We start from the raw sequence: 24,280 nt of genomic DNA on the forward strand, positions 1-24,280 counted from the left end.
CAACTCTGCTACTCAACCCACTAATGCATTTTTTTTTGTATAAATGTGGCACCATTTAAGGGGAAATAAAAAGGCATTCCAATAGTATAAAAATTATTGCTAAGAAGTATTGTTACAACAAAGAAAATATCAACCAAACAGAATTACCTTAGTTTTTGTGCTATGTTATTTTTGGGACAATTTTAATATAAATTCAAAGATATGTACTTCACCAGTGAAATCAGAAAAAAAGGGATTCTTAGTTCCAAGTATTGCATATCTGTTGATATATCTCATAAATTGCATTATTATTTTCACTTTTTTTTTTTTTTTACTATGTTTCTGTAATGAATATGCACTTAGAATGCAAACAGTAGAAATGGCCAGTGCAGGGTTTTACATTGGTGGATTGTGCATTGACCTATTGGTAATTGCTCCAAACGGTGGAAAGGTAATTATCATAAACAAACTCCTATGCACTTAACATTTTACTCGTAACTGTTACTTCACGGCTGTTCAATGTGATAGAAAGAGGCGGATTATTGACTCTATCCGGTTGTTCAGTGATGACGTGACGAATCCTACTTCCGGGCCTAAAGTAGTCTGCGTTTAATATGGCTTTTGTGTTGTTAACATGTTTAATGTTTTGTATTTTCTTCTATTTGATCTCAAAAAGCTCCTAAAACAGTCAGTGATCCCTGTTGACCTCCCTCGGCTTTTATTACCGCTAATCATTTATTTAAGCTCAGTTTTTAAAACCTTAGGATGTAACTACAGCCCAGCCCATGCAGCAGTATATGAATGACTAACCTCGTATTGTGGATGGATTATCTCAGTTGTTCTCCTGGCTGAAGTTTGGTCCTTTTACAGCATGCTGCCATGCGATTACATTTGTTCCTGACCACCGAGAACACTCATGTTAACTTTTATCGAGTGGAAAAAAAGTTAGCTTGTTTATATTATGCTAACATAGCTGTGTCGCTAGCGGTCACGTAGCACATCATTATATACCAGCTAGCCCAACTTCAGTAACCCTACAAACGTCACTGCTGTTTAGTTTTCTGTCTTCATTTATGCTGGAAGTGATAACAGAGCTGTACGTTTTAATTTGTTTCCAAAACCCCGCAGTCAGGACATGCTATATTGTATTTAGATAGAAGCTAGCGAGCTAACTCCCTGCTAACTTCTAACTCCGTTAAATGTCATAAATTCCGTTTTCATGGATGCCTGGATGTTAAACTCAATTGTTACACCTGGTAGAGCAGAACGCTGATCATTTTATTAAAGATGAAAGACTTTAGACAGTGTTTCAACTCTCAGTAATGCCATAGTGATCGTTTGATATGGACCTGCAGCGGAGTTTAGACCCAGACACGGCTAGTGACGTCAGACTGAACAATCGGATTGTGCTTGGGAGTTCCTGTCACTGTCTAAGCTAGTGTTGCTTTTGTCTGAGCATATTGTTGTAGCTATTCTGTAGTATTTGCATTCCAATTAGCCATTGAAAGGTTTATAGTGCTTAGAACTTAATTTCATCAGTTTGAAAAGTCAGTTAATGTGTCAGCTAAAATATATAAGTTAAAAAGATCTATTTAGTTCATGTTACATGTAATGATGAAAGTAATGTCACTCAGACCCAAGTTGACTCTAGTGGACGCGGAAAGTAAAATGTAGACTTGGTAGCAATGACTGTAACTCAAAGTGAGCACAGACAAATGAAGTCGAGAGCTGTGTCTTCTCTTTATTCATTTCCCGTCATTTTTTTGTTTTTGTTATGTCACCGTTTAAGGTCACAGCACATTAAACAATTAAATTTCCCATCTAACCCCTTCCAACCTGTCTTCATTGTGTATCCTGCACTGTAAATACATTGTCCTTATGTAACTGATTTTAGTGTCTGTAATTGTATTATTTTATCTGTACATTTTGCCACATCCTGAGCAGTATAGTAAGTAAAGTATATAACACTAATGGTTACCATCAGACCTTAATTTAGTAGAATTTGTGGTCATTATTTCAATAATTTTATGTTTAGAAATGTAATCCTTGTGTATATGAAAGGAATTTTTTAGTGGTTGTCTGGCAAAGAACAGTTGACACTACATTATTGATACAGGAAATGTAGGAGATGATTGAAACCCCTGGATGACGCGATCGTCTGGTATCGGTCGATATCATTGTGCATCAGTGTCAGGCTTATGCATTAGCGCATTACAGAAACCTTGAGATGTGCACACACACACACGAAGCCACATTCTCATACACTTGGGCAAAAACAACCAAGGTTCTGCAGTATCTCCGTTGCACTTAAAATCTAAGCATGCATGTGTTTCTGCACTGCATGGGTCAACTTTAACAAGCAAATAAAAAGTGACCCCTGCTGCTTATTACTTGTTTTAATTAATGTGTTTTTTTCTCATCTCGCTCCCTCAATATGTCTCATTCATGAATCCCCCTCTTTATTTGCTTTCTACTCTCTAAGGGGTCACATGCTGTCATCTGCCCAGTAGCAAGTTGTGAAGGCTTTAGTTTTATAGTTTTTACTTTTTAGTCCTCACGCAAGAAGGAAAATTTCCCCCCTTTATTTCCTATTCATCCTGCACATGCCTGATGTCTTCTTATAACATAATGTACTGTGGAATACCATGTTGTGAATGTATATGAATATTTGGATGGGAAATTTCTTAAATATAAAAAAAAGTTGATGATAAAAAGACTTGATAACAAGTCCAGATAACTTAGTAAGTTGCTAGATATGTAACTGCCTTGTTAGGCCTTTAGCATCCAGCTAGGAAGTAGCAGTTTATCTAACTTGCTGTTGGCCCATCTGCTTATTTATGGTTCACTCGGTTACAATATTTTGTAGCCACACAAATGGCTGGTGCTAGTCATTAGCTAGGTGAGTCATATATATCCATTAGTAGATATCTTAAGTTCCAACATTTAAGCTTGTGAGAGGACAAGCATACTGAGAATTTAATTGGTTCTTGCAGTACTGATTGTTTTCTGTTCACTCACTGTAAGGTTGTGCTTTACAAGTATTTGCATTCTATATTTGTATAGTTAGGTTGCATCAAAGTCCACAATATACATGGAAAAATGAACTCACTTAAGTATATTATGTAGTAATCTGCCTATTAGATTTAATTACTCATGCCAGAATTGCAAATCATTCTAGCTCAATTTAACCTGAGCTTAACCATAACTCAGAGTATACAGAGTATGTATCTTTTTTCATCTTTAAAAATTGTCCTCCCAGGTCTTGGCAATCAGGGGACAGAAAATAATTATTCTAAATAAAATCAAAAATATCAGAGGCTCCTCTCGTTTCCCCCCCAAAACATACTTTCTGCTCGGCTTCTAAACAGAGTGTAAAGGTACAGAAGAGGATTAGAAAAAAATTAATGCTGTTTTTTTAAAATCAAGAATTCCAAGATAAAAGAAAAAGCTGTTTTTCTTTTTCCAGTGCCCCGAATCCCCTTCTGTATAAATGTCTTTACACACCAGACGCTCTAAAATTCTTTTTCAGACTCATTTGTTCTTACTGTTTCAGTTCACAACCACGTAGTTCAGTTCACTGGATAAATTTGCAGCATTATTTTTTTTTTAACCAAGTTCAATTGTTTATTTTTTGAGGTTCCAAATGAACTGATTTGACCAGTCAGACAACCGCATTTGGCAACAAGTGCATTTGTAGCTCAACACATCCTCCAGTACTGAATATACAATGAAATGGAAATAATAAGATAGACAGACACACAGCCAGATGCTGCTTTGGGTCAATCGGATCTCTGCAATGATTTCTCTGCCTCCTCAGGTGCTCAAACAAGAGCTCAAACTGCCTCACTGACATCCTGAAATATGTATGAAATCGATCGTGATACAACTTCAACTCCTGGATCAAACTATGAACTTCTCCCTGCTTATTCAGTTTAATGCCAGTTTGCATGTATTTATTGTGGGTATTTTTCAGTTTTCTAAATGAGCAAGGAGGAAACAAAGAATGTCTTTAGGTGTTCCTCCTCCCTTTTTTCTCCCTGAAGAGTGTATTGAGTTTATGTTGGTCTGGACCTGTGTAAGATTACCGTCCTCAGCCCTCCTTTCCTTATAAATGTGACATACCACATTGTAGCTGAAAGTGTATCAACAAAAGTGCTCAGTCATTTTACAGAAGGTTCGAATCCTCTTGTGTACTGACTGTATTCAAAAACAATGTGAACATGCTTTTTAAACATAATCCTCAAAGTTTTGTCTGTTATTAAGGGAATAAGAAAAGGACTTTAGGAAATATCAGAAATGCTCCTGTGTTTCGGGATCCGTGTTTTATCAACAGCAGCTGGCAGGCTAAGCCTGGAGGCTCGGAGAATAAAAGGCAAAGTCAGCACACAGGATCTGTACCTACATGTCATGAGCAGACAGCAGTTGTTAGTGGTATTGAAGAGTTAGGAAAACAGCAGCATCTCACTGGACCCAAGTGATATTTGCAGGTATGTGGAAGCAAGGCTTCACATGCAGTGCAGGGAATAGACTAGAATTACCAAAGTGAAACTAAGGGGCATTTTAATTAAAATAATTCAAAGAGTGTATATAAAGATCAATCTTAGTCCTTAAATTCATCATCATCCCCTCAAAAGTGTTTTCTTAATCAACAACCATCATATCCGCATATCTAAATGGCTGAATAGGTCTCCCTCCAGTGACTTCCAAAATATTAAATGAGTGTTTGTAGAAATGACACAAAGTTCAGGGACATCTATTTGGCCACAAATGGTAAAGATCTTTACTACAAACAGCAACATGACTATGAAGTATTACGCTAACTGTCCATTGTTGCAGTTCCAGCAATGAGACAAGCATGGCTATGCTCAGAGCTCTTAATGATTGCACTTTTCTTAAAAAGTCAAGGAAAGGCATCCAGCAAACAATCAGGTATCTTTCGTCATGCTAGCATAATGTTTGTTTTGGAACAAATTTTCAACGTGACTTATAAATACATCTTTATTCAGTCAAAATGTTTTTTGGGTTCGTGCTTGCAAACTTGGACGCAAACCTAAATCACCTTTTTGTTAAAAGGTTTTTGGAAAAACAGTGTTGGAAACACATAACAAACAAATGACTTTTACCCAGGAAACTGGGATTTGTACCTTATACAGGACCATTATTTTAGAGTTAGCTAGCTGATTCATTAGGAGATGTGATCAGTAGTAGTGAGAGCAGCTCAATATAACCCCTTCAGTAAATCTGGCTAGTCTCATGTTCAAGTTGATCTTCTCAGGTATATCCACACAGCTTCCACATAGCTGTTTGTTTTTTTAGATCACTTGTTGGTAGTCCCCTTTAAGCAGTTTCAAACACACCCAATTTCACGAGGAGAATTATTTAGTATAAGAACTATGTCTTCAGCTGTGACTAAGCAGTTTTTTGCCATTTTTAATTAAAAAGTGCAGAGTTTCGTAGTTTGAAGGCAGCACACCAGATGAGCAGCTAAACCAGAAGAATGCTTCTCCTGTTCTTTTATCCACCATTCATGAGGTTTTGCACCGTGACATCATTCCCCAGGGATACTGTTAATGGAGAGATCTATCGAAAGGTTATCGACATTCTGAGGAAACAATGAAGACCGAGTTGAAGGAGCATAGTTTTGCTGGTGCAGGGGGACACAATAGAACTTCAGAGGTCCAAAAACAACAGCTGCACTGAAAACAGATTAAAGGCATACAAGGCGAAGATGATGATGATGATGGCCAAATTTAAATCAGGTAAGGCATTTGATAAATACAGAGCATTTTCTAATTTTTGTAAACACAGACTTCTCTTCCATTTTTTTTAGTTACCATGGTGAACCAATAAATGACTGGTTGCCTGAGGATGAGTGGGTTTTATCGACATCTGGTCTTTTTAAGCCCCTAAAGCAATCAACTGAAACAGACTCTTTTTGAAAAATGTGAATGGTTGTTTATGTGTGTCACGTGGAATGATACTTTTCTTTGTTCCCTGATTGCTAAGAACTGAGAGACCAATTTAATCAAAACAAAAATTAAAAAATTACATTTTGATTGCCAGAGGTGAGAGTTAGTGTTGGAGTTGTCACACTTGATGAATTGGTCCTCGGAGGGTTAAAGGTCTCTGCTCCCGCTCTGCTCTATCTGCTATTGTGTATGTGTGGCCCTTTGGTTCGCTCTCAGTTTTTCTTGCCTCCTTCATTTGCCAACACTTCAGCAGACACCGTTATGTTGCCATGGTTCCTCAGCCTCCAGGAGGCTTCCGTCAGTTCATTAGGACAATCCGACATGTCTGAAGTATTCCATAAAACTCTATGGTGTGAACTCTGCCAGGGGCAACAGGATGCTGCTCTTGGTAGCAGATTAAATCAATTGAGGTCTCCTAAAAATTTCCAGTGCGGGCTTTCTTTTGTTCCAACGGCTGTTTGATGGTTGGGAGAAAACTACACAAGAAAATGCTTGTAACTTCCACTCCTCTTCCATACGAATCGAGGGCTTTTAATGTAAATAAGTCCATTAGACTTCTGGCGTGAACAATGCATAATGCTCAGGTACTCATCTAATATGTGTTTACTGTGAAAAAGACAGCAGTCAACTGTCTCGATTTAAGAGGAAGAGGAAGAAAATTGTCCAGTGGTGTAAAATAATTTACTGTTGCAGTTAAATCGCTTCCTGAAAAATCAAGCCCCTTCATGCTCAGGTGCAAATGACTCCTTTCTCTGCTTCTTCATTTAATGGCACGAAGGGTGCAGTGTCATTAATAACGGATTATATTTTCCTGTCCCAACCCAAAATTACACATTTAGAAGCACTACACGAATGATTTCAAGCGTTTGTTATTATCAACCTTAACTCTTTATATGATGTGATATAAACAGATGGTTTACACTGGACGACTCAGTTTAATTCATTTTAATGATTTAAAAGTATTTCTATTGCCTCATTTCACAACAATGGCACTTCAATGTGTTTTCTACTGTAAAGTAAAGACCCTGGGATATTCTAAGGTCTGATGACAGTCTGTGAGGAACAGTAGAAAGGAAGAGCACAGCTCAGTAGGCAGTTTGAATGTGAGGGGGAAAGAGGACAGGATAAAAAAAAGAGCGGTGGCCTCCATTGTGCCACCTTGGCACAACTTTAAATTTCACAGCTAACGTGTCATTTGAACAGAATCTTTGGTTTACATGATAAAAGAAATGAGTAATTTTCTTCTCCACACTATTTATAAAATCACGTTTAAAACACAGGTCAATCTGAAGAACAATCTTCCTCTGAAGCCGCTGGTCTCACAGTGAGAGACCACAGCATTCAGCTTAACTCGACTTTCACCTTATATAAATGCATAAATGTTAGTTTTAGAAGCAAAGTATTGTTATTGTGTGTCATTAATAAAAACAAAAACAATGTCATATTGTTAAAAATCTAGGGAGAAGAATAATGAAGTTCTTTGAAAATGATTTTACATTCACAAACATTTTTATTTATGTTTTTACCCTGTCATTATGGGATAATGTGAGTATAATTTTGAGGTAAAAATTGAATGTAATGCATTTTACAATAAAGCTGTAACATGACAAAATGTGGAACAAGTGAAGCGCTGTCAATACTTTGTGGATGTAGTTTCCTCTTCCTGACATGTCTTCCTGTTAAAAGGGAGTTCTTCTTTCCCACCATCACCAAGTGCTCACAGAGGACTGAGAGCTGATTGGAGTTTTCCTACTATAATAATGTTGGCTCTTTACTATATGAAAACCCTTGAGAGGATTGTTGTTGTGAACAGGCATTTCATACAGTAAATAAACTTGCACTGGACTGAGTTTCACCAATTACTATATTACAACAATGGAATGTACTACCTTATAATGCTCCTTCCTGACTTCTTGTTTTTTTGCATATTGTTTGCAAAAACATTTTTAGTATTTGACAAAAATAACGTACAGATAAAAAGATAGTAAACACAAAATACCATTTTTAAGTGATAATTTAATTTATGAAAGGATAAAACCGTACCTGGCCTTACTGTATGAAAAAAAAAGTAATTGCCCCTTAAATGTAATAACTGCTTGTAACATCCTTGGCGCCAAAAACTGCAATCAAGTGCTTGCGGTAACTGGCAAGGAGTCACATCTCTGTGGAGGAATTTTGGTCCTCTCTTTCTTAATTCAACCACACTGTTTTTCATCATGAACAGCCTGTTTAAGGTTATAACATCAAAACATCTCAATCTAATTTAAGTCCCAGCTTTGACAACCAATCAGAGGTGGACTTACTGGTTTGTTTCAGATCAATATCCTGCTGCATAACCTGCGTGCACTTCAGTTTCAGGGCACAAACTGATGGTCGGACATTTTTCTTCAGGGTTTTCTGCTACAGAGCAGAATTCATAGTTCAATCAATTACGGAAAGTCATCCAGGCACTAAAGCAGCGAAGCAGCCCGAGACCATCACACTACCACCACCATGCTGACTGTTGCAATGATGTTTTTTTTAATGAAATGCTGTGTTAGTTTTACAGCAGATGTAACAGGACTCAAGCTTTCCAGTAAGTTCAGCTTTTCTCTCATCAGTCCACAGAATATTTTGCCCCAAAGTCTTGGGAATCATCAAGACTTTGGTCAGCAGTGTTGTTTCCTTGGATCTCTCCCATGGGTGCCATTTTTGCCATCTCTTTCTTACTGCAGGATCATGAAAACAGACCTTAACTGGGATAAGTGAGACCTGCAGTTCTTTAGATGTTGTTCTGGGTTCTTTTGTGACCTCCTGGATGAATCACCAATGCGCTCTTGGGACTATTTTGGTCGGCCGGCCACTCCTGCGAAGGTTCAGCACTGTTCCAAGTTTTGTCCATAGTTCATAATGACCATAGTTTACTGGAGTCCAAAAGCCTTAGAAATAGCTTTCCAGCTCCTTCCAGAATGATAGATGACCGGCAGACTTTGTTTCTCAGTCGTTCTTAGGTTTCATCTTCTAGATCGTGGAATGATGAGTTGCTTTATGAAATAGTTTAGCCTTTGTCAGACAGGTTTTATTTAAGAGATTTCTTTATTTAGCATATCTGGCAGTAAATAGTGAGGCTAGTGAAATTAAATTCAGCATTCCAAAAAAATGTTATTAATCTCAGTTAATTAATAATTTAACAGAGAAGGGAAGTTTTTCCACACAGGGCCAGATAAGTTTGTATAGTTTATTTCTCGTTATAAATGAAACTGCTTTTGTATATATTCATCTTACCTTGTCTAACATTAAAATGTATTTGATGATCTAAAACGTGTGAGAAATATGGAAAAAAACTAAGAAATTAGGAAGTTTATCACGGCACTGTAGGGATTTGCTTTTTCTGGTCCGAAGAAAACATGAAACTCGTGTTTTCATGCAAATCTTCAAAAACCGTTCAGCAAATCAATTTGATGCGAAAGGATTAGGCCTCAGTAATCCAGTTTGATGCAATCCACTACTTCCTAGACTTCTCCCTCGAGGGCTGGAGGCAGAAGGATATTCCCTTGACTGACAATTACAGATAATTACAGCGTCAGAGTGAAAGCTTTATTTAACAAGCTGTGTCCTAAATTACCTATAATTGACGTGGTCATTTTATAAAATCATTGACAATGTTTGACGACTCTTTTTGCATTTCCAGATGTTTGCAGGGGTGAAAGACGTGACTTGCTTCTTCTGATTTACGACTTTAAAGAAAATGGCTTTGGGCCACAGGGACGCACAAAGAACTTAAACTGAGGAGGGGATGTGTTATTTTAGCAACAAGTTACTGTTGCCAGAATTCAATATTCTATCAAAGGTGCAAAGACAAATTACGTCCACCTACGGATTTAGGTTAAATAAACAAAATCAGCGATAGGTTTGATTTATTTCAGATAACAAAGGCTAACCTAAATCTGCTATTGGCAAAATGTTAATTTGGGATTTTAAGAGGTTGTTGAGTTGAAAAAAAAAAGTTTGGAATTTAAAGTTGAAACTTATGGAGACGGTCTTTGTAATTCATTGGAGAAATAAAATGAAAAGTTCATAAAAATGTAAATCAGCCTATTATTTTCCACCAAACACCCCAATCCCACTAAAGCTTTCTGAGGAAAGAAGTGAACAATGAGTTGAATGGAGAGGAGCATGAAGCCCAATTATTTTAATTTAGTCAATTTTTCACTTATGTGGATTATAAAAATGAAAACAGTGAGCCAAAAAAAAAAGAAAGAAAGAAAGAAATGAAAGGCTTTCACGAAACACCCTAAAATGACTCTTTATACTGACACTATATACTATATAAGTGCTATTAGTACTTTTTTATATTTGCCTTTTGCACTGGATCCTACACAGAACACAAACACACAAATGTCAGCATCACAAGAACGTTTGTTTTCATCTGTGTTTTAATTTGATCTGTATTTAACATTAAAAAAACCAAAGTGTTCATTAAAAAACATTTATGAGGACGCCCTCTTTTTACACATGTACCTGCCCGAGTGTAAACCCAAATAAAAGGCAAAGAAAAAAAGAAGCCTCCGGAAATGTCCGGAAGCAGTGTTGGCATTAGCTTTGAGTTATAGCGTTAACTTGTAGCTTTATCAAAATGTCTTAGCAGGCAGAGCTGCTCTGGAGGCAGAACTAGGCTTTTTTTTTTTTTTTTAACTTAGGTAAGGTTATTTTTAAAAAAATATATTTAAAGCTAAATTCCTCCTCATACAAATGAAAAGCTGAGTTCTACTGCTACTGTAAAGCTACATTTGACATTTACCATATTTATACTGTAACTGAGACTTCCTGGACCCGTGGTCACCAGTACAAATGCAGTCTCGCTTTAAATTGGAGTCGGATACGCACAGTTTGATATTAAGCAACTGGCAAAGTAAACACCAAAAACATGACAGTGAAATACTTCAAACAGGTATACACAGTGCTATGGCTTTGTGTAAGTACCAAACACTTACTGCTCAGCCTGGTAGATCTGATGATTCACTCCTCATAGCTGAGTCTCGGAGAAGTTTATCAATATTCATATCTCGCTAGTTATATTTTACAAATGAGACCTGAGCCACTTTGTCGATCCCTTATTCCAAGGCTTATCAGACATCATCAACACACCGCTAACAGCTAATAGTAAATTCAGCTCGTGTGAAAATTGTACTGATTGTAGTATTTCTTTCTGTTATAATATTGTGTATTTTACAGCTATTTTAGCAGTTTCCCCTATATCTGTCCACTTTAGTTTTATTGCATGGCTGCTGCTTATATTTTTGCCTCCAGAGTGGCTCAGACTCTAAAAAATGTCCTTGTCTCTTAGAGCTTCAGTTCAGCCTGCCGGAATAATTCCGCAATTTGTCCCAGAAGCGTCGCATCTCCCCGTCTGTCACATCATCTGAGTTCTTGGCATGGGTTCCTGCTGGTGTCCGGGATACCAGTGTCCAAAATTGTTCACATATCCTCCCGAGTGCACCGGTGCACCTTTGGCAGCCATGCTGATATCCCACAAGGAACACGGCGAGGAGGAGGCTGGTGGTGGAGGGGCAAGGTGTTCTCCCTCGGGTCCACAGGGCCCATTCTTCATGATCTTCTTGTATTTAGATCGTTTATTTTGGAACCAGATTTTCACCTAGAAAAAGAAAAAGTACAAGAGTTAAGAGTCATACAGGAAACGCTGTGATTGGATTGAGTGATTTATTACAAGATAAAGAACAAAACTATCATAAAGTGACTGTTTTATTTTAAGGTCATGGGCTCAGTAAATAGTTTTATTTAAAACAATTATGCAGCACCGTGTTCTTATTTTGTCCTCCTTTTTTCTTCCTTGAGTTTTTTAAAAATCAGTAACCAACACAACAATGGGTGCGTCTTTAACCATAAATATACATCTAAAAACACTTTATTCACAACTAAAATCAAATCAGGTTAAACTCTCATTGCACCCTTGTGGTTGTATACGACTACCAACAAGTCAAGTTGGAGTTTACAACTGTCTTTACCAAGGCACATATAATATGTGCTTTATTAGCATCGTCAACCCAGCAGCCCAAAGGAACTGTACAATCACCTAAAAATCAAGGTGGGTGTTGTCACAATCTCTCCTATAATTTTGTCATTAACCACAAAACTAATCAGTTTTTCCTTGAGTTCAAATGGAGTTTTTTTTTTTTTGCCAAATTGGAAGAAATTCCCTCAATGTGTTGCTAACAGTGGATCACAGTAAAATCTAATCCGATCACCCTTAAACCTGAGTGAACCCTCCTTCACCACAGTTACTGACAAGAAGAAAAGATTTCGATATAGATGACCTGATAACTGAATCATTATAAAGTCATTGCTATCTAGCACTAACAGCTGTGATGACCAAAGGTAAGTGATGTGCATGAGTAGATTAACATTAGCTTTGGGCTCCTTAAATCTAGGTGCTAGCTTAGGCTTAGGTGCTTCCTTTAAGTTGAACTCAGCGAGGAAGCAGTTTTTCTCTGCACAACTGTTTCTGTTTTTAGTTTTTGGAAACATTAAAAGGTTTAGCACATGTTAGCAATGATACCTAATGATGTAGCGGTGATAATGTGATACCTGCGGCAGGCAAAAACAAAGCAAAACAATAAGGCAGTGTAAGATTACATAAACCAGGCAACAATAGGCAGCACACGTAAGATGTGCCTATACTTCAATGCGATACTAACAGAGAGTAAGCTTGGAGTAATATTACAGGGAAACTATAGTTAGCTCCTACAGCTAAAAACACCAGCACATGATAAGGTGCTTGAATCACACTGTCACACCCACACTACAGCATACAGCTCCTTTAGGGTTATAAAAACTATCTTGGTGTGACACATAAAGGTGTTTATTGGAACGCCTGCATCTTATAGAACGACGGGTTCAATGGAAACTGATGATTACCCAATCCTGTGAGTATATTAGCCAGCAGGTTCATACAAAAATATTAATATGTGACTACAGACATCATATAATTAAAATATCTCAAAGTATTTAGATGAATATCACTTCAATCATTTATCTGTGGTTACAGATGATTTAGTTACGTTGTTAATATAATTGGCATTTCTTTGTTTCCAGCATGCTTGCAAATTGAGCATCAAATTACGCAAATATGCCTGTCGGCCAACCTGTCAGCTTAGCGGGAACGAGTGAATCATATATAATTGTACAGAGCCAGTGAAGGATACTTTTGTCTGAAATGGGTTTTAACTGTGCTGTAAAGGGGAAAAAACCTGCGCCCATAGCACAGTTCTGGCTAGCAACAAAGGAGAAGAAATATAAAAGAGTGAGAAAAAGAAAAGAAAACACTCTTGGCCCTGAAAGTGTTTTCTTCTCCAGTCCTAGGAATTATTACCCGGGGAGTTTATGGGTATTTATGAAGACTGTTGTGAAGTGGTTTTATGGAAGATATTTTAATCTATAAAAATTCTAATTTCAGAGTGCTGTAATTGATTCGGAATATGTGGAAAAAATTATCCCTTTCCCAGTAATCCCAAAATGTCCAGCTTTCACACCCAGCTTTTGAACTGAAACAGCCAGAAATCATGCCGAGTGAAATTTGACATTTAATTTAAACTCTATTGTTCCAATATATCCACTGACGCCAGTCACCAGCTGTGAAAAGCATAGAGACTCCATAAATATACGATATAATATATGAAAATTAAAGGCGATAATGCTGCTTTTCAGAAATTAAAACTAATTAAATTGTAAATTATCCACTTTGAATTCTTCAAGCTGCAACATTTAGGAAGGTTTTAAATCATATCAAAGTTCAATTATTAAATTAATATAATATTAATCTTAATATAAAAAGTGATAGTCACACACTGCATTGAATACTATATAATAATCCCCTGCAGTATTACACTGTGGATGAAAACCTGAAGGATTGGAGTGTAGCTTAAGAGGCCAGGAGTCAATCAACAGCATCCTCAGTGAGAGCATTTCATCTGTAATTATTGGTTTCATATTCCAGCAGCAACACTGAGCTGACAGTTTTCTGACTTTAAGGGAAGACGGTGGCTGAAAGGCAGGCAAAAGACCACTGAGGGACACAGAGTGTGTGTGAAAATTAACAAACTTAAATGTCTGCATATACTAAAGTCCTTGTCAAAAAAGTTTTTTTTGTCCAGATGTCTTCCATTTGGAAGTTGTATAGATGGCGTGTATGTGTGTGTGAGAGAGATGGACAGAGATAGGGAACGTTTCGAGGAAAAACATTAGAACAGTGCTACGTGCCATTTCTCAGCTGCGTTGGGAACATTATTTTTCGATGGAAAGTGGTCAGTCGCTGGCTGGCAGCCTAATGGCATGATCGCTATCTTCAAGTGTGTGTGAGTGTGTGTGTGCGCGTGCATTTACGTGGCCGTGGGTGTATGCGTGCACATAAACTACATATGTTTTCCATGAGTGTGCCCGTGATCAGAAAAGCGCACCCGTGTACGTGAGGAATGCACAGCAGACGCAGCGGGCCAACACATATAAGCACACAGGCTAGATGCAGCTGACTGTGGGTTTCAGTAGGACTTGTTCTGTGTCTTCTATTAATTATGTCGTATCAGATGAGAGAAAACAAGCCTAAAAATATAAAAAGTTGCTTTTTGTTTAAAATTACTGCACATATTTTACCTGCAATTCTCTATATTTACAGCAATACTGGTTAGCCTAGCCTAAAACATCAGAGGTTTTTATGTTTCAAAATCATTTGACCAAGAAAAAGGAGTGGAAAGTAAACAAAATAGAAAGTATTTATTAGAGAAAATGAAAGAAAATAATGAAATTTCAAGGATCGCAGGGTTTTAGTTCTACATGACCAGTACATTAATAATATACATTATTACTATAAGCCAATATTCATCCTCAGTTCCTGATTCAGATAATTTTTCAGTGTATCGTAGTTCGTGCATGACATGATCTGACATATAAGTACAAGGGGAAACAAAGACAATTATTCTAACTGACACAGCAAAAGCTCTTCACTCTTTTCCAGAAAAGTCATTTTTTCCTCCCTAAAAATATAGGGCTTGGGTTTGGGTTAACACTGAGGATGACTTTGACCTCAGAGTGTTAAAACATTGTACCTAATCTAGTTAATCTCTTGGTTTGTTTAATATATTTGTTCCCATCTGTCTATTTACTGGCTAGTTGGACCCGTTTCCATTACTGTTGCCACATTCCGAAAAATTAAAGTTAAATTTGCTAATAGAACCAAGAATTGGATGAAAAATAAAAATCAAGGTTGAAACGTACAGGCAAGGCAACTCTTGATTAAAGAAGCGGAAGACTGTGTCAAAGCTGAAGGCAGTAAACCTTTTTATTTATGAGTGTCTTGCCCAAATACTTTTGATCCCCTGAAAATAGTGGGCTGTGTATACAAGATGCTGAAGTTCAACAACGCTTAGTGCAACATTTTTCCCCAACCACATCACCACATCAACTGTACCGTGTACACCAACTGTACTATCAACTGTAAGCTGGATATGAACATTTCACAAAAGGCACCATCATCTTCAACATGTGGCGTTTTGCATAGGGTGTATTTAACGAATGCTGCTTTTTTTGTTCTATTGTGGAATTTCTGAGTGTGTTATAATGGAAACATTTACACATCAGGAACTGGACATTTAAAAAATCCAGATAAAAGGACAAAAAGTAGTGAGTTATTTTGTACCTAGCCTACAGAAATGCAACAAATGTAACAAATGGTATGTGATACTAATAAAAGTAACTTCAGTAACTTTGTGCCGTGTTTCTGAAATGGGAACTCACAGAAAGAAGACTCCCACACGCTAAACATCACAATCCCACATACAAATGTGCTGCCATTCCTCAAACTACCATCACATGTGCTCTCATTGTACTCCACAATCAGCTGAATCATACTCTGTTGATCCGTACAAACTGACTGCCTTTGATCCAAAACACCTCGAAGAACAAGGAGCGAGTTCAAAAATGGTGCTTCTCAATGAGCATACATGTGAGTATGACTTGTAGCAGACCACAATAAAAAAGCAAACCACTATACCACTACAAAAGATGAAGACAAATGAATGGATCATCTCTTACTTCTAGTGTAAACATAGCTGCTGCAGTTAATTCATATGGGATTAGGACAATTCAGCTGATGACATCAAATGCTGATGGTTGCTGAGTGTGCACACACATGCAGGCGAGCATGGATCGTATTTCAAATATTCCAAAACAGTGTCATCTAATGTTTCCCCAGTCGGACACCTGCTGTCTATTCAAACCTTTATTCTTCACCTTTTGGACAGGTGCAATGTATCTGTGATTATTCTACACAGAGCCTACAGTGTCATAAGCCCATGGAAGTAAGGCACTGCTATAATTTGTTGTTATAGATTCCTGTTATCCATAAATAACAGCGACTCTGCTGACTGACAGAGTTGGCCACTTTGTCTACAGTCTACATGTACCAGTTACTCACAGGGACAATACTTCCTGTTTTCCAGCTCTGCACTGGTTCTCCCAAGAGAAACAAAATGTTTAATAATGTCACTGTCAGACTCTGTCGTTGTTGGCTGTGCTTATGTGAAACTTCCACTTTTTCAGTTTTCATTAACTAGAAAATAGCTGAAACCAACTTACAAACAAACTTATTTATCATATTTAAGAAACTACAGACAATGACTGACTCTCCTCATGGTAAGTCAGTTTGCTTAATGCAGATGAATTTGGTAGTAAATACATCCTACCATGATGGCAAAAACACTAGCTCAACTCAAATAATACATCACTAGTTCAACCAGTTTAACAAGCGTTTGGACATCACAGTGTTAAACTAAGTTTTAATTGTATCAATTAAATGAAATTATAAACAAAGTTATCATTACTTTATTTTGAGTTGATGAATGAATTAAGTTGGCAATAGAGGTGCAACAAAAGAGACGACACAGCCATGCCTCTTACAGCCTTCTCTTGCACTGAGTCAGTATTACACTAGCTGACAGCAGCGGATCACTGGAGCTAAATATCACCATAAAATTTGTCAGTAATCTGGATTTTCCAGCGTCACTACCTCGTGACTTCTTGGCACCTCTCAAATGAAGTTTTGTGTTGAACAATATCAGGAAAACTGCCCGACAAAGCAAATCAGAATCAGCAATCAGCTTAAATGAGCACATTGCTAATTTAAGCAGGCCCAGTAGTAAACACAGACACTGACAAAATAAAGCAGTTAGTAAAACATGTTCCACTGTTTTTCTTTGTCAGTTACACAGATATAGAGATTTATCACTGATGAAAAACACAACAGTTTTTCAGTATCATTAAAAAGGATTTATTCAAAGAAAACACGTTGGAATGAAAAGCATCTCTCTGGTCTATGAGTGTGTTTTCTTCATTAGTTCTGTTACGATTGTGTCATTTGCATTGGTAAGTTTTAAAAATGTTCATTATGTCTCATAACGAGACCAACCAGGTGTCACACTTTGTTTTTTATCACTTGTCCCATAAAGTTGAGTCTCACAAAAAACACGTGCCTTATAAAGAAATGTGAATCTACCCCCCCCCCCCAAAAAAAGTAAATAAATAAAATAAGATATATTTGATCCTAAAATGGTCAGTGCCAAATGTATATAGTGCTACATTTTTTGTATTTGTTAAATAAATACTTCAAAATCTACCTTTAATCATTAGTAATGTGTTCCACATTGTACTACACAAGCATGCTCAATTCCCCACAATTAGTTTCATGGGGTCCAGTCATAATACTCAAAGCAGTGCATGATGTTAGGTGAAATAATCAGCCTAAGGAGGTAGAATCATTACAACCAACAACACGTTTCTTTGTGGATTCCAACTGTACATAAAATATTTTTGTATTGAATATATAATTAGGGCTCCTATTTCTAAAGCAGTCCATGTATTTTGCAAAATGTGTAAGTTACTACATTTCGTATTTTGAAGAAAATGCACCTTCATTCACACATTTGCCTGTTTTTCTAACGCTATGATAAAACTGAGGATCGGGGGATTTGATCTGTAACGTAAAGATTCAGAACAGCAGATATCGAAGTGTTGTTGACTGGATAAAAGCTGGATTGCTGCTGGCTAACGTGGTTCAACCTTTATAGACATTTATAAAAAATGTGAATTATAAATAAATGTTAAAATATCCAATTAAATCATTTTTACCTAAAGGCCACAACAACACGATGCAGCTTCACAGACAAAACAGCAGCTGTTGGGATTCGTTTGCTGGTGTCTCCACATGTGTATGAGTGCGCACACACATTTCAAAGAGATGCAAAACAGGCAGAAAGTCCCGGTGAACCAATTTTGAACCTGTTCTAGTGACACGTGGAGACAAATCTGCGCAAACGGTTTCCAGCACACTGCTCTGCATTTTCAAATGTTTTCTCCCGTCTCATGTATTTGAAGATTTCATGACAGAGTTTATGCCATATTGCACTTATGTTTGGCTACATCAATGTCTAATTCACAGATGAAGGAATGTTGGCATCAGTCGGCATGAATGTACCAGCGCTCGTCTTGTTTGGGCTTAGCAGAGAACAAAGAAAACAATCAGAGGTGTGATTGAGCTCGGTTAAGAAGTAGCTCTAATTTTGTGTCATGCATACTTTGGAAAATAGGGTGAAATTGGCAACTCACACCCTCTATTAGAGTCACTTCACACTGGAAATGTTTTCAAATCTTCACATCATAGACAATAATGTTTTTACCTTAGACAGGTTAATTATATTCCTAAAACATTTACACGTATTCTTAAAGTGTCATTCCATCCTGCTCACATTTTAATGCCTAACATATAACGAATGTTCAAATTTAGGGACCGTCTACACTGCTTTATTGTGCATGCTTTGTCCATGTGTGAATAGCTCATTCCAAACGTTACCTGTGTCTGCGTGAGGCCCAGTTTGGCGGCCAGGTCGGCCCTCTCGGGCAGGGCGAGGTACTGGGTTTGCTGGAAGCGCTGGTTGAGAGCCTGTAGCTGCAGGCTGGAGTAGATGGTCCGAGGCTTCCTGATCTTTTTCCCTTTTCCATTGAGCCTCACTTCTCCATTTTCTATCACCGCTGTGGGCTTCTCATGCTCTGCGTTAGAAGGGAGGACAGAAGGACGGTGTTCAGAAAAATGTTAACAGTGGGATTTCAAGCTGGGCTCTTCTATGTCACAAAAAGACTGTAGAAAATCATTTTAACATTTAAATGATTACGAGATATAAAATATTCATGTGTGAACACTGAAAATTGATGTTGGACAAAAAAAGTGGTTTATATTATAATGTTTTTGACATAAATTCTTTTTTAACCATTTATTATATTAGAAATTGTACAAAAAGTATAAATAACACTGAAAAGTATTTTGTGAAAACTGTCCCAACATCTACAATCAAAGATAAAAAAAGAAATCTCTACATGTGTTGATTAAAAACTTGGCTTTCAAAGATTTTGGATTCAAAATACTAACAACAATTAATAATAAGCTCCCCTCTAAAATTGGATGGTGCTGTTAAAAATGGATATAGCGCAGAAGCAGTAATTAACTTCACCCAGTACTCAAGGCTAGAAAAACCCAGTAACCTGAAGTAACACTGGAGGAAAATAACCGCTGATACTGGCTAAAACTACTACAGCTACAGTAAATTAACCCACAGCAGCTCATTTTTACCCAATGATATTATGTAATGATTAAAGATCGGGTTGCATCACAGCTATGACATGTGCTAAATACTGTAAGGTAATGATAGTGAGTGGTGGTCCTTTTCAAACCATGTTGGCTTACAGTTATCCAGACATCAAAGCAGCTCAGCTTTTCTTTGTGTTTTTTGTATTTGTGTATTTTTTTCAGGAAAGCTATATTGTGCATACGTACACCCCCTCTGATCTTTGTTATGACATGAGCTCACAGCTTGCAGTGGCAGGAAAGAACAGTTGTAGAAAAGCCAAGGCCCCACAAGATGCTTGCATTCTGTATCTGAGCTACACTCTGAGCTGAAGCGCGGCAACACCGGGGGACAGAAACACAGTGGGTGCTTAGAAACGACCTGACAGGGGAAGGTTTCCTTTAGAAAGAAAACGTGCTAGTGTGTAAAACACTTATTAGCTCAATCTGGCTCACATATAATAAAAAGTATATGTATGTTTTTAAGGTGTGACCCTTGTTCCAAGAAACTGGACATTTCATAAAGGTGACCAAAGTGTCCAAAAAGAACTCCATGTCAACAAGCCCTGCAGAGTCCCTCACAGACCAAGATTTGTACAACACAGTTAACGTGTAAAGTGATGTTTAACTTGTATGTATTGGGTGAGTTAGAGCGTGGTGTAAAACTCCAACAGCAAAAGTCCAAGAAGACTGATTTTGGGTGAGCACCAATGAAAATCTGTCGTATTTATTTGTGTTTTTGTAACTGATCATTTTCCCTGCCACTGATTCCAAATCTGCTTTAAAAATGTATAAACTGCAGTTGCTGTAAAGCATTGTGAAATGGGCCTTGAGCTGATCCATCTGTTCGTCTGTCGATGCGCATTTACAGAAGCAGAATTTATTTATAAAACCAGTCGAGTAAACCTGATGAAAGTACTGCGTCATGCTCACCTGCGTCATGTATGGAGAACTTTTTTTCTTTTTAAGAAAACATAAAAACATTATGTACTTTTTCAGAATTTTATTTTCATTTTTAAGCTTTTCTGCTGTATTTTTTATGTGTATCTAATACAAGACGGCTGTTTTCTGTCTCTCTGAGAGTCTCTGTCAGCGTTCCTGTCATCTCAATATTTTGTAAACTGGTGAAATAAGTCACCAGATTTTAAGCTGAATATATGCTGAAATAACCGTAAATACTGCATGTGAGGCAAGGACATTTTCAGTATAGACAAAAAAAAATAATCCTATGTAAAGATTTAGTTTAAATGAATTTGCATTTGCATTTTTATGTAATAATAAAGTCTTTAAATAATAATGATGAAAATAAAAATATAAAATTAAGAGCAAAATTTTAAAAAAAGGTGAAAATGTGAAAGAAAAGTGATCTGCACTGGGATATTATTTAAAACAAAAGAAACAGTCGTAATCGTCCCGGTATCTGTTAACAGCTCCTGCTGCCAAATTCTGACGAGACGTTTTCATCATACGTGGAGTTTTATTTTTATAGGCGTTTATTGTTTTTTTCGTAGCTTTAATCTATCATATTACACAAAATAACTGCACGTCCCTGTCAATGAAGCAAAGACATAAATAAGAATATGAAGTAAATGTATCAGTTTTTTCCCTTTGGGTTGGATTTTTAGTTTTGTTACACTTTGGAAAAAAAAGCTCAAATCTATAAAACACCTTTTTTCGTTTAAAATGACATTTTCGTTTAATCCATTTCGTATTTAGTTAATTCTGTTTATTGTGGTAGTGTGATAAGTCAGATCACAGGCTTTGGTGTCTGCTCAGAGGGAAACGTGACGGCTAATATTTGGAGGAGGATGAGGATGAGGCTTTGGGTTTTAGTGGGAAGCGCGGGACACCACAGGGCCTGTGCCGGAGAGTCACACAGTCTGCGCAGGCCTTAAACACATCTCCCGGCCAACCCCAAAATACGCTAAACACAATGCTGTGGCCGACCTGTGTGTGGATCCAATTATTGCGTTCCGCTGCGGCTTATTTTCATGTTTCTGTAGACCCACTTCAAGAATTTTAATGGTCCGAGTTCATCCGCTGTGATTATCCTTATTAGTTTTGCGTGTTTTATTCTTTTAATGTCCTCTGTGATCAATTTCAGACTGAATTACTATTAAAAATGACACATCGAACTATTAATAATGTATTTTAGCTTGTTGTCGGATTTATTTATTTATGGCATGTTTCAGCACATTTAAACTGACAAATAAATTCAATTAAAATCCCACGAACATATTTAAAGACCAAAGTGTAGAAACAAGGAAATGAGCAAACATTTATTCATTTCTGTGCGTAAACCTACCCGCATCGTCCAGTCTGGTGTGTCCGAGCGCGCCGCTGTGACCCCCGTGCTGATAAGGCAGGTAGGCACCGGGGTGATGCGCGCTCACTGGACTGTGGTAGGGTGGGTATCCCAGCGGGCGACCGTAAGAGGAAGCCCCGGAGGAGAAGGGCCCATCGTGCTGCGAGGGTCCGACAGCGTGCAGTCCGTGGACCGGATAATGGTTGTGGGATAAGCCTGGCGAAGGTTGTTGATGTCCAGGGTGTCCAGGGTAGCTGTGTCCACCGAACTCCAAAAACGCAGATTTGGACGGATCGGACGTTACTAAAGTGTCTGATATGGAGCTCATAGTCATCATTGGCGAGAGGGGCAGTGATGTGCAGGGGAGAGAGGACGACGGGTCGGCTATGACCTCCAGATGAGGGTCATGATAAGGCAACTGGTTTAAAAAGAAACAAGAAAAACACCCCACAAGAAAACAGAAGACTTTAAGAAGCAGCTCTTTAAAAACAAAGCGTCTCTGTATTCCTGTGGAGTGACTTTAGGTGGGTCTGCCCTCCGCTACATCCCAGCTGAAAGCTCCACAAACATCACGCTCAGTGTTTAAAAGCATTAAGTCCAACAGTAGAAGACTGGACGCATGGCAGGGAAACACGCAGACCAACAGGGGAAGTCAGCGAACAGAGAAAACAAAACAGGAACTCTTAACCAAGCAGCAGGTTTAATTACGAATATCCTTCGACGTGCTCAGGTTTTCCTCCTACTCTCGGGCCAAAATAACCAGGTTCCCGCTCGATTCCCCGTTTGTTGTAAAGAGACTCCTGGCAGCGGAGAGAACTGGAGAGTGTTCCGAACCTGAGAGCGCACTGCGCGTCTGCTCTGACCCCCTCTCTGCCTCCATTTGGCACAAGCAGCGCGCTCATTGGCTGCAGGGCTTAACCGTGTCACACAAATCACAACCGGCAGCGGCGGGGCAGCCGGCTCTTCCCGGAGCTTATGGCGGAGAGAGGGCCTTAAGAATGCCGAAAGAAGCCTTCAAGTGAAGAACAGCCATTAAAACATTTTTCCGCAAGTGTGACAGCATGTACAAAAGTAAATAAATAAAAAACTGCAGACATATTTTCCTTTCATGAGGTCAACAACTGCTTGGATCACAACAGTTTAACGAAGGCATTTTATTAATACTGACTGACGAGCTTATTTTTGGGTCGATGTGTATTTATTACTGTGAAAACAATTCGCTTCTTTAATCTGCGAGGACGTAAATGTCCTCTGGTGTTTAACAGAATTGGTGCTAAACCTTTTAAAGTACATTTTTTAACAGGAATTTATTGTACAGGATGTTCGAACCCTCTGGCAGAAATAACAATAAAATGTATACATAACCTATTTTAAAGTCATTAGTAATTCTGAGAGCAGCAGACAGATCGCCTCATTAAACTCCTTCCCAAAATAAAATCCTTCCTGTTCGCCACAAAGCCAAATAAGGCGGATGAGGATGATTGATATTTATAAGATGCTGGCGAAAAGTTGGTGTTTTTAAATGTTTTTATTTTATAATATTTTTATTAAACACACTGTCAGAGCAAAAAAAAGTTCTCAAGTTATTGCTCTATTTCTTTCATTTTCATTTAAGCAAAACGTTAATGTAGAAACGACACACACACACGCGCACACACACACACACACACACACACTGACTGCGGCCCCACACCTGGAGGACAATCATAACAAACACTGCCCTTCCAGAGAAACTCAAAACTTGTGATTTTGGCAGAGCAGAAGCTCGGACACTGTAATTTCGCTGAAGTCATGGTCATTATGCTCATCTGCGGTGGAAATCCCGGACTGTGGGCATGCTGCTAATTAAACGAAAAGAAAAAAGTAGAATGACGTGAGATAAAGTCAGCAGGATCGTTCGATTGTGATCAAATTTAAAAAAAGGGGGAATTACGCGTAATAATGGAAATTAAGACCTACTACTGTATAATGACGTATAATCACAAATTTGCAAGCTCTAATACAACATGCTTTTAGGTTTGAATGAAATTTACTGATATACTGAGAATCATCACTGTATTGATTACATTCTCTTATGATGCAGAAATGAAAGGAAGCCCACAAAGTGTCAGTGATGACAGTACTGGTAATAACAGTGATGTGTCAGCTAAGGTATTTTAAGTAGCTGATTACTCAGGTCATTTGGAGCGCTTCTTATTTGTAAAGGCAGGTTTATAGGCAGGGACATTACAGGAGAACAATGGTCTTTATTGGGGCTCTAAAGATTTTTGACTTTGCGCTAATCCCAGCCTTACTGAAAAGTTAAATTAAAATAATCATTTTGAAATCATCAAACTATTTATTGTGTGTTTTGTCTCTATTTTG

At 37.9% G+C, this 24,280-nt stretch overlaps 1 protein-coding gene across 1 annotated transcript; it reads right to left on the reverse strand.

Moving 5' to 3' along the window:
• Positions 1-7,488: 7,488 nt before the first annotated feature.
• LOC120736923 (homeobox protein Dlx4a-like) lies at positions 7,489-22,820 on the reverse strand. Its single transcript, XM_040037305.1, has 3 exons — positions 21,917-22,820; positions 18,844-19,040; positions 7,489-11,583 (listed from the first exon to the last, which is right to left on the reverse strand). The coding sequence occupies exons 1-3, from the start codon at positions 22,251-22,253 to the stop codon at positions 11,341-11,343; spliced, it is 777 nt and encodes a 258-aa protein (XP_039893239.1). The 5' UTR covers positions 22,254-22,820; the 3' UTR covers positions 7,489-11,340.
• Positions 22,821-24,280: the final 1,460 nt, after the last annotated feature.

Source organism: Simochromis diagramma, unplaced genomic scaffold (genome assembly GCF_900408965.1).
Source record: "Simochromis diagramma unplaced genomic scaffold, fSimDia1.1 OVJJ01000516.1, whole genome shotgun sequence".
NCBI classification, from domain to species: domain Eukaryota; kingdom Metazoa; phylum Chordata; class Actinopteri; order Cichliformes; family Cichlidae; genus Simochromis; species Simochromis diagramma.

Bases quoted from the DNA above. Each gene is read 5' to 3' on its own strand.
- LOC120736923 (XM_040037305.1), bottom strand. From the start codon at position 22,253: ATGATGACTATGAGCTCCATATCAGACACTTTAGTAACGTCCGATCCG. The intron at 19,041-21,916 runs GTAGGTTTACGC...CTTCTAACGCAG, and splicing joins CACCAGACTGGACGATGCGG to AGCATGAGAAGCCCACAGCG. The intron at 11,584-18,843 runs GTAACGTTTGGA...TTCTTTTTCTAG, and splicing joins TGGGCCTCACGCAGACACAG to GTGAAAATCTGGTTCCAAAA.